General features: G+C 40.2%; 1 gene segment (V, D, J or C); it reads left to right on the forward strand.

The window, feature by feature from the left end:
• Positions 1–586: 586 nt before the first annotated feature.
• LOC122543681 (T cell receptor alpha variable 38-1-like) lies at positions 587–1848 on the forward strand. The segment is given in 2 exon segments: positions 587–655; positions 1508–1848. Coding segments are annotated over 2 exon segments (387 nt in total).
• Positions 1849–11092: the final 9244 nt, after the last annotated feature.

The following is an 11092-nucleotide window of genomic DNA, read 5'->3' on the forward strand; positions in this document are numbered from 1 at the left end:
TACTGGTATGTGTTCTGTTCACAGGAGGAATCCTGGACAAGCATTTCCAGCTCCCATGAAAAATATCCCAACACATTTCGAATTGACAATCTCCACTGGATCTGCCCACCTCACAATGTTGGTTCCCTTTTGGGCTTCAGGTACCCAAAGTTCATCCATTCAACAGCCGTCAATCACTGAGTGAAAGTGACAAAAAAATTACCCTGTTTGTCTGCAGTACGAAATTAATTGAAGCCAAACCCATCTACAAATTCAGTCTGAGCAGTCACTTTGAATAAAATAAACAAAGGATTTTCATGTACATTGTACTTCTTTGAGATAAATATTTCAGATTAAAGAGAAGATTATCGGGTTTATTAGAAACCAGGCTGTCTATATTAACCCCGTTTTTCCTCTGACCGAGCAGAATGTAAGTTTTGTGGCTGAAAGACAGAGTTTTTGGCGAAAATGACACATAAGCAAACAGATTCAGTGATCATAGCAGCTTGCTGTGAAGGAAGTGACGTCAGACTAATCTCAGCCAATGCTCCGGGTCTCTTTGTTTCTCTTATTCGATATTCTGCAGATTCCTGAGACACAAACAAGTGGTCAGAAACCAGAGCAGCGGTGATGCAGTTCTTAGTTTTCGGGATGGTTTTCGTGGCATTCATCATTGGTAAGAAGTTTTACACTGAAGAAAAGTGTTGAATTTGTCTATTGCTATTTGTGATCCAAATCCGTATCTTTTTCAGTAAATATTGAACTCTGGTTGCTTTACACTTTAGCTATTGTGAACCGATTTTCTCTATATCTTGCAGGAAGAGCATAGAGACACAAAGCACGATAAGATTAATTGCAGTAATGATACCAGCTTTAAGGGATGATAGCTTTGGAAAAGTACAACCCAAAATGTGATACTTAGTTTCTCTAATAAAGATAAGACTGACAAAAGTTTTTGGAGGGGTCAATATGGAGACAATGTTTCAGATGATGGAGGATTCCAAAACGACGAGTCTTAGTAAAGGAGTCAGAAACGTGATAGAATAGAAAAGCTAAGGAAATTCTGCTTTGGCTTTAGAACATGAAGCTCACTGGCAACAGGTTGAGTTGAATCAAGCCATAAAGTCATGAAGAGGGAGTCTTCTAAACAGATAATGAAGAGATTGAAAGATGGACATCCAAATAAAATTAGAGCAAGGGGGGAGGTGGATTCTCGTGTGGATTGCTATAACCAATATTTTCCAGTTTTTCTGAAGCATTTCTTATGTTAAAAGAAAACAGATATTGCTGGGAAAACGCCATAACTTTGATAGCATCTTGGAGAAAAAAAAACAGGAGTAAAGCAGTTTCGGAGCCAATAGTTCTTCACAACTGAGCTTTCCAGCATCTGGAGTTACTTTTTTTTGTTTTATGATAACATTCCTGTTTAAACTTACATCAAACGGAATGCGACGTTTTAGCCATGAGCATGCATTTTTAACTGTACATCTAATCAATGATTTCCACTTTCTTTAACCCTGTGTTCCAGGTCTGAGCGATGGAGATTCTGTTACTCAGCGGGAGCTCTTGGTCACACAGACAGAGGGAGAAGATGTGACTTTAAACTGCACGTACACCGGCAATGTTTATTACTTGTTCTGGTACCGTCAGTACCCGGGCAGGCAACCCGAGTTCGCAGTCCGGCGGCTCGAGAGCGGAGGTGATGAATTTAAGGCGGATTTTGCTCAGACCCGGTTTGCTGATACAATCCAAAAATCTGACAAGTTGTATCGATTGACAATATCGGAGCTGGTGCTGTCTGACACCGCGGTGTATTACTGTGCAATGAGCCTCACTGTGATGAGAACGAGTGAAAGCCTCGTACAATAACTGCCGCAGGTTTCTGGGTCACAGCTGTTGCCTGTCGAAGGCTGTTCTCAACAGGATGTCGCACACTGTTACTTCAGTAGATTCCAGTGCGGGCAAACCTTGAGCATAGTGCATATAAACATGATTTAAAAATATTCACGTCAATTATAATGCTGGCAGTGATTGCAGCAGGAAATAAATGTGTGCTGTCGATTTGGCGATCTCTTGGAACACGTAATAAAGAAAGAAAATTCTTTCTTTCTAGAAGGAGATATGCTCTCGTAGTTTCAGAAAGGAAGGTTAGTTTAAAGTTTAAATACCAGTCAATTGTGGACACCGAAGCATGTACAGTGAAAGTCCAGACAATTGTAAAAACCTGATTACGGGTCTCTCCGTATTAAAGATACTTACACATATTAATTCTAAGCCTCTACAATGTTAGCAGGCGCAAAAAAATGATTGTTATCAATTCAAGGTTCTTACCGAATGATCAAAGCGAACTTCAGAAATAATCTGCTTCACAGGAATAGTGAGCTCCAATTTCCCAAAATGTACCTTGGATGATCAAAAACCAGCCCGTGGACAAAGGCGGAATTGAAAATATACCTTTGAAATTGATAAAATTTCTCTTGCAAATCTAGATATTCCACATAAGACTGTAGGTACAGTTTTCATTTTCCTCCGCATTCCACACAATTTAGTAGCTTTTGTCTCATGTTCTGTTCTATACACCTTCTTTACCGGTTGGAATATTTTTGACAGTCATTCGATTACAATGAATTTAATTTTCAGAATGGGATAGATTCGCTAATCACATATTTGCATTTTATTCAAAATGTATTCGATATCATCTGAGGACAACACACCTGCCCCAATGCTGTCGCCTTATTAATTGCTTTGGTTCATTTGAATTCAGTGAATTCTTGTATAAATTGGGGAAGTAAATGTTATTTCCGACTGTCCCCCCAACTATACCATTCACACTTTGCACTTTGTTACATTGGGGCGGTGTTTATGTACGAGACTCCCTCTACTTCCAGTCACTGTGTCTCTCAGCGCACAGTAATACATCGCGCTGTCAGACAGCTGAAGTCTGCTGATGGTAAAATTCCCCTCCGTACTGGAAGTGTTCAGAGATGCAGAAAATCGATCGCCAACGTCTTTTGCTTTGAAGACATTTCCGTATTTAGGGATGTAGATCAAGAATGTCGGAGGTGTACCCGGATCTTGGCGGTACAATTGTAAGGAATATGAATCAGCAGTGGTTGAATAGCTGAAATGAATAGTCACCGAATCTCCTTCAATCTGTGCTATTGTAACCGGCTTCTGTGAGACATGGTCTGCACAATTAACGCCGACTGAAATTTAGAAAAAAATGAATTTAATGGACGATTATCATAACTATTTTCAAATTAAAGACATGTATCATAATACAGTGAAAAACAGCTGAAGGGGAGATTGCTGATCCCATATTGCGTACGTTTTAAAACTCAGCAACTTACCACTTAAGAGAACTGTTACGGTTACGAATAAGTAAGTAATATGAAGAGACATGCTTAAAGAGAAGTTAGAGGGTTTAAACAGAGCGAGCTATAAATGAATGGTATCAGCTCAGAGTCAATTGTGGGTTTGAATAGAAGAAACTGAAGCTGACCGGTTTCAAATGAAAATTGGGAAGACGTCACGTCCGGATTCGATGACGATTGATTCATAGCTGACGCAGACACGCTGTGACACACAATCAGCTGACAAAGCCTCTATTTTACTGTCAATGACTACACAGAGTTAGTCGCATGCACGCAGAGTGGGAGTTGCAGAAGGCTATGTGGCCCTTTAGACTGCTCTGCCTTTCAATCGGATATTTTTGATTTACAGCGCATCCAAGATCTTGCATAATCGAAGATCACAACTCTGTCAACATCATTCTGAAAGAAACCAAAAATGACGGCTCTCTGGGATACAAGAAAATAACAAGAGAGATATCAACTCAAAGCATGGTTCTTTGAAGTGCCAATCTTTGAGTGAGGGTACTGATGTGCAAGAACGAATTTGGTCGCTGTCTTAATTTCCGAGTCTGTCTTGCAATGAGTTGCGCCACGAATAATACATACAACAGCTATTGCACAGGGTTTTGCACAGAACGTAACACAGAAAGAAATCGTTGGAAAAAGTGGCTTTTGTGAGTTTTGACTATGTTAGCAATTCATAACGCAGATCAGAATCTGTGCATGGGTGGAGGTAAGAGTTGTCTATTGTTTGACTGCACCTCTACAGCAACATGGGCAGCAGTGTGCAGTAATAGGCGGCAGAGTCAGAGACAAGAACTGGGCGATATTGAAAGGAACTCTTTGCTCGTCTTCGTCCAAATTAGAGCAAGCTGCTCAGAAAACTCTGGAGACCTGTCTCCCTTTCCCCTTTAGATCACCTCAGCAAATAACTCAAGAGTTTCCTTGGGATACTGGATGGATTCGAGGATTCTGTTGTGTCGCTACAGTTCAGTTTTAGAGCCTGTCCTTCATGAAGTCAAACTGAAACGGATCCTGGAAAACTGAATCATGGATAAAAAATGGATCAAAAAGATGTGTGCAGCAAAAAGCAATGAAACATGTAATGACGGTTTCAGCTCAGACGCACCGAGCAGCATAGCCATGAGTTTCAGTGTATAATACAGAGTATACATGGTACGTAGTTCAACAGCAAATAATACGTTGTGTAAAACGATGGCTTTTATAGTCTTATATCAGTGACTGATCGCATTTCAAAAGCAGGCTTTTCTTACTGAAAAACCCGGCGGTATGACTTCCAGTTGCAATTGGCTGGTTCTTCAGTCACTGTTACATTAGGAATAAATATGGTTGGCTGTCTCCAATCTATTGCTTGATTGTTTGTGTCTTCCTCACCATTTGCTCTACCTCACAACTTCAGAGATTCCATCTCGTTCACGCTTTATCTCGCCACTATGAATTGGATGGCTTTGTACTGAGGGAAACAGAATCACACAGAATAATGACCCTTAAAGAAAATAAATCCTCCCTCAAATCTCTAAAGAATGGGACTGCCCTTTTCATTAATATTCCCCCTCCGTTTTAGATTCCTCAATAAGAATATACTTCCTCTCTTTATCTGCTGTATCGATCCCCTTCAGTATCTTATATGCTGTCTGAGTGTGCCAGATTTTAGTACGTCATCTAAGGGAGAGGAATGTGAATTGTGACGGAGAGGATCTCGAAGGAGAGGATCCCATCCTTGCACTAATGTACAAATGGCGCAGGTGGATAAATGGAAGAGGCTGTTTGAAATCTGTACGAAGTACGAAATTATGAAGCTGAATGTCCAAGTTCGTATCGAGCCTTTGGTATATTACTGAACCATGTGGAAATAGAAAACGTTAAGTTAGAGAGATGAGTGATTTTCTGAATGATTGCTGAAAGAGAAGTCATGCAGCAGCACTGGTACTGGTGAATGTTGTATTTGCAAAAATGAGGCCACATTAAGCTGTGTGGTGCTGGTAGCTTTGTTGATGTGAATTTACAAAACCAGGAAGGTCGAGAAGATTTGAAACTAAATGATGCAGGTTAATTAATGAAATTTCGGAGAGTGCAGTAAATTGAAGAGTGGAAGAGTGTGACAAAATGACAACTTGGCCCTGACATAAGGGTGAGGAGAGCACAAATCTAAGAGGAAATTAAGAGAAATGACTAGAAGATAAACAAAAAGCTATAACTCGTTAAGTGCCTCTAGATCTGAATGCCCAATACACTTGCAACAAAATAGGTAAACCGCAAGTTCAAATCGAAATGAGTAGCACAATCTAGTAGCCATTGTAAAGTTATTTATACAGAACAAAAACCAATTCGCCATTCCAACATTCCTGTTGTCAATGAGCCAAAATGTGAATTATGGACTATGTGTGCATGTGAACTCCATCAGAACAAGGGTGAATATTTGTGTTCAACGTTTATTTTAGTGTGTCATCAATTTCTACTTCAACAGTCCTACAAAAAGTTTTGATGTTGTACTTCATAGAATAGCTACAGTGTGGAAACAGGCCCTTCAGCCTAACAAGTCCACACTGACCCTCCAAAGAGTAATGCACCGAGACCCATTGCCCAAGCCTACACACATCCCTGAACCTTATGGGCAATTTGTCATGGCTGATACACCTAATCTTCACATCTTTAGATTGTGGCAGGAAACCAGGGCAGTCAGGGGAAACACACGCAGACACGTCTAGAATGTGCAAACTCCACACAGCCAGTCACCCAAGGTTGGAATCAAACCCAGGTCCCTGGCCCTGAGAGCCACCGGGCCACCACTACTTCCTATTGCTCCAGTAACCAGATATAAAAGTCACATCAACAATCAGAGCTAGCTTAAACTAGCTTAATACTACATCAGTTCGCATTTCCTTTGATTGTCTGTGCCAGTTAAAAAAAAGCCCGAATAGCCATATCGCCATACTCAGCAATGAGCAAGTATAACTGAGCTAAATCTTTTTAGCACTAAGTTGGATTGACTGAGCGGATCATACAGCAGATGCTGTGTGAATCAGTATTTGCAACGATACCTGCATTAGGAAATGTTCAATTGAGCATGCGGTGTGGATTAATTAGCATTAACTTTGGAGCTGGCAAATAGGCACATCTGGATAGTTTCAATAATAGCTTGGGTCAGGCAATGGTTGGTGGTTTAAGCCTGCTTTGTAAGAGAAATCTCTGTTTTTATCCCTCATAAACAACTTAGTGGTGATTGTGCAATCCTATGCTGAAAATAGTGTGGACATTTTCAGTGCATTACCTACTACCTCGTGACGATAGCAGTGTCAGATTTCCTTGTCATGATCATAGCAGTCATGCAAGACCGGGTCACCCGCCTCTACTTTAGGTATAGTCTGCTTTCTACCACCGCTGGGTGTAGATTTAGAACTGTGCTAGTTTTTGTTGCTCATGTTGTTCAGTGTTGTTGAAAGTGCCATTCATCATGGACTGCTTTGTGACCATCTGCTGCAAAATCTGAAGATCAAGTATTACACTGAGAAAACTGAATTGCTGGTCATATGAATAGTCTGTGCTTTGGACCATTCCTTTCCATTTAATCCACCAGCCACTGAACTTGTTGGATGGAGTACCCTGGTTCTGTGACATCAAATCAACTTTCCATAGGTTACCTGCCTGGCAGGTCTATGACTGGCTGGACCATTTATTAAACTCATTTCTGCCTTTCATTTTCCGACTCAATGCCCTGCCTGTAACATGTAATCTAGTGGCTCGCTGAGCCCGTAAGAGATTCTGAGTTATTGAGATTGGCAGACACCCAGTGGTGCCCAACTGCAAGACGTTCGTTGTTCTTTACAATCTCTCAGCTTGCTCTGCCTGTGGATCACGCATGCTTGGTTTCCCTTTATGTCCAATTTACAGTTAAGGTTTACTTCAGCAGCCTGCATATCACTGACTCACAATGCATCTTTCAAAAGAAGACTAGCATGTTCCAGTTGCTCTGTTCTTCCAACAATATCTTCATATAGACAGTTGCCCAGACCAATTTCAAAAAGGAGCTGCAGAAAATGTTAACTTTTTCCTTTGCCTGGGTCATTGGTTGCATAAAACAGTGAGAAAAAAAACACATAGCTTGGAATGAATGATTGATCAGCATTCTCCCCCTCTTTCTGCCTGGTGTCAGATGTAGTGCGTTCACCGAGTCAGAATTGTGATGCCCATAGACCAGCGTCCACACTTACCTGTTGCAAATGCTAAAGGAATGACAAGCTATCAGACGCGCTGTCTTTCTGAATGAGACGCTAAACCACTGAGTGTTTTCAATCTCTGATTTGGAGTGTTTAGTACTTCACTGCTGGTATTCTAGAAAAAAAAAAGTTTATCCTTGTCGTCCAACATTTGTCCATCATATGTTAGAACTGAAAACAGATTGCTGCTCGATTTTCTTTTGTGGAATCACACTTTGCTCACCATTGATTTTGCATTTCCAACATTACAAATGAAAAATTACTTAATTGTGACTAAAATGGTTTGGATATCCTTGGGTTCATAAAAGATTCTGCATCAATTTCTTTCTTTCTTCCTTTCTTTCTTTCTTTCTTTCTTTCTTTCTTTCTTTCTTTCTTTCTTTCTTTCTTTCTTTCTTTCTTTCTTTCTTTCTTTCTTTCTTTCTTTCTTTCTTTCTTTCTTTCTTTCTTTCTTTCTTTCTTTCTTTCTTTCTTTCTTTCTTTCTTTCTTTCTTTCTTTCTTTCTTTCTTTCATATTGTCGAAGCAAATGGGAAGAAGACTTCATGCAACATGTTGTGAGGCCGCCCAGAACACACGACGACGAAAGTATCAACTATAATAACATGGACATTGAGAAGGAAATTATATTTTAATGACACCTATAACAATAGACCACATGTATCAGTTCCTCTGAGAGCAAAGGCAAAACGATGTAAGAAATTAAAGGAATATTTTAAGAAATTTTAATAGAGAGGATGCTGGAGAAGCCTAGTGCATTAGAAAAACATATGGCAAGAAAGAAATAGAGTTCATGTTTCTGGCGCAGAATGAGTCTTCTTCAGAACGATATCCTCATTGTTTCAATTCCATTTACAGACAAAAGAAAGACCTGCTTGATGTTTCTTGGTTTTCCTCAAATTGTGGGACTCAGCATTGACCTATGGCGGTTGAAAAATGCAGAAAAAAGTTCTTACCTTCTTTTTCCCCCACCTTCCGACAACACTCAAAAATCATCATTTTATATTTCCCTTCAGTTCTGACGAATGGTCAGATTGGACAACATGTTAAGATGAATTAACATCAATGACATCTAAAAGGAAATCAGAACAGTAAATAGATTATAGTCTTGCCTGTGTGATCTTGATTTAGTATTTATGGCAGAAGATTATTTATTTAGAACAAATGAGTTTGACACTTTGAAATGACTCTGGTCAATGTGATGCGGTCGAAGTGCTTGGACTTAAACTTTGAGCATCTCAAGGCAATGTGTGAATGTAGGTTTGTCTATTTAGATATGTACAGACGGAAGACACTCTGTTGGATTCTTAGTTCCACTGCACTTCCATTCCAACTAATGACAGCAGTGCAATAGCGGCCACAATTTTCCCAACAGACAAAATGAGAACAACTCACGGATGCTGTGGTCACGAATACTGCAGACAAAAGGTCAATTGTGTGGTAGATGTCAATTGTGAATAGAACAGATGGAGCAGAAAGAATGAGGTTTGAATCTCAATGTTTGTGACTACCATGCACGTACTCATTCTTCAAGTGACGGAAAACATGGAATTTGAAGAGATATGAAGGTGAGCTAGAAGGATTTGAAAGGGACCAGAGGGTCAACCTTTCCATGCAGAGGAGGTCGCATGAAATGGAAAGTGCTGGCAGAGGTAGTAGTGGAGGCGAGTACAATTGCTGCATTTAAAAGACATGCAGATAGATACATGAATAGGAAGTATTCAGGGGGATATGGGCCTAATTCAGACAAATTGGACAAAATCAGTTCAAAATATTTGGTCAGCATGTACGAATTGGATGGAAGGATCTGTTTCTGCGCTTGATAACGCTCTGATTCAGGATCATCCAATCTTCTATATGGACTGAGAACCTTTGATCTTTTCCAGCTGAAAGTCTTCGAAAGAGGTGCTCAATTCTTTCACCCTATTCAACTTCTCATCGGGCACTTCACTGCCACAAATTCCCTCAAACACGTTTCTGATTATACTTCTGGTTGGATTGGAGAGTAAATACGGACCTGTGTAGATTTATATTGAATTTCAATGAAATCAACTCAGTCTAGACGGATACTTCATTTCTAATGGAGCCTGGTGAACGAAGCGATCAAATATGAGCATATTATGGACAGATCGATGAATGGATATTTGCATGCAATCATTAAAAAAGACACGGATTTAGATAATTTCCATTTTACCACCCAGTCTTTAGTTTCTCTACCATCGCAGGTAAAACTAATATGTGTAGAGAGATGAACTCACTCTCCAGTGATAGTAACTGTGCAAAGAGAGGATTCGGTGAAGTTATAGTGTGAATGTACAACCCTGCATATTGGCAACAAGCAGTAATAAGGAAAGACAACGGAATAGCCTCCAACCTGGAGTGTTAATGAAGTGGAAATGTGAAACCGGAATTTCACGACAAGACTTGTTGTTTACCGATACATCTACAAAAGCTGGTTATCGCAATGTAAACAACCTGAACGTGGAAGACTGGGCAGTCCATTACTGCGCAGTGAGGCCCAGCATTGTGTAGATCTCAAGACCCTAAACAAAAAACTCACGAGTGGTGGCATCTATCTACTTCAGTGTTTTAATCAGCACGCTTTTGGGATCCCTACACTGGTTGAAAAGCCAATGGAGATGCAAGCAACTGAAGGCATGGAGAATGTTTACCCAGGACCTTTCCCTGATTGTGTGATCACAAGATCACAGAGGCACAAGCTGATGCAGGTTGGATAAAAAGGCACAAATATGGAAACTGACATAGTGTTATCCGAGACCTTTTCTAATCAGAAAAATGGCACAGAGAAGCAGAAAACAAGTAAACATGCAAGTAACTTTAGCTCTGCTAAGCTGATTGAATTACAGCAGAAAGATGAGAACTTAAAGCAGTTGTATCAAAGGTCATTTACAGAGAAGGAGAGTGAATGCATCCCTGTGTGCTATTACTTAACGAAAAATGGAGACCACCACACAGCCAAGCAGATGAGAAATGGGCAGAGATGCATCAAATTGTTTTGCTCGTAGGGTTAAAAAAGGAGGTGCTGCAAGTGTCACATGAGCTACCACTTGGAGGTTATTTAGTGGTGAAGAAACCACAGGCTAAAATACAAGGACATTTCCACTGATCTCGACTACACAAAGCTGCAGTTGAATTTTGCCAAATGTGTCATACATGGTAAAAACAATGACTGCAGATGCTGGAAACCAGATTCTGGATTAGTGGTGCTGGAAGAGCACAGCAGTTCAGGCAGCATCCGAGGAGCAAAAGCCCTTCATCAGGAATAAAACACCACTCTTCCAGCACCACTAATCCAGATGTGTCATACATGTCAACTAATCTCAAAACCACAGGCAGTAATAAAACCTATACCTTCAATACTTATTCCAACATTTGAGGAACCTTTCACAAGAATCTTGATTGATTGTGTAGATCCCCTACCTCAAACAAAATGTGGAAATAGGTAGGTATTAACAATAATGAATGTATCAACTAGATTTCCAGAGGCAATCCCACTATGCAAC

This window comes from Chiloscyllium plagiosum, unplaced genomic scaffold (assembly GCF_037043375.1).
Source record: "Chiloscyllium plagiosum isolate Xiang-an unplaced genomic scaffold, Cpla_swu_hap1 HiC_scaffold_27, whole genome shotgun sequence".
NCBI classification, from domain to species: Eukaryota; Metazoa; Chordata; class Chondrichthyes; order Orectolobiformes; family Hemiscylliidae; genus Chiloscyllium; species Chiloscyllium plagiosum.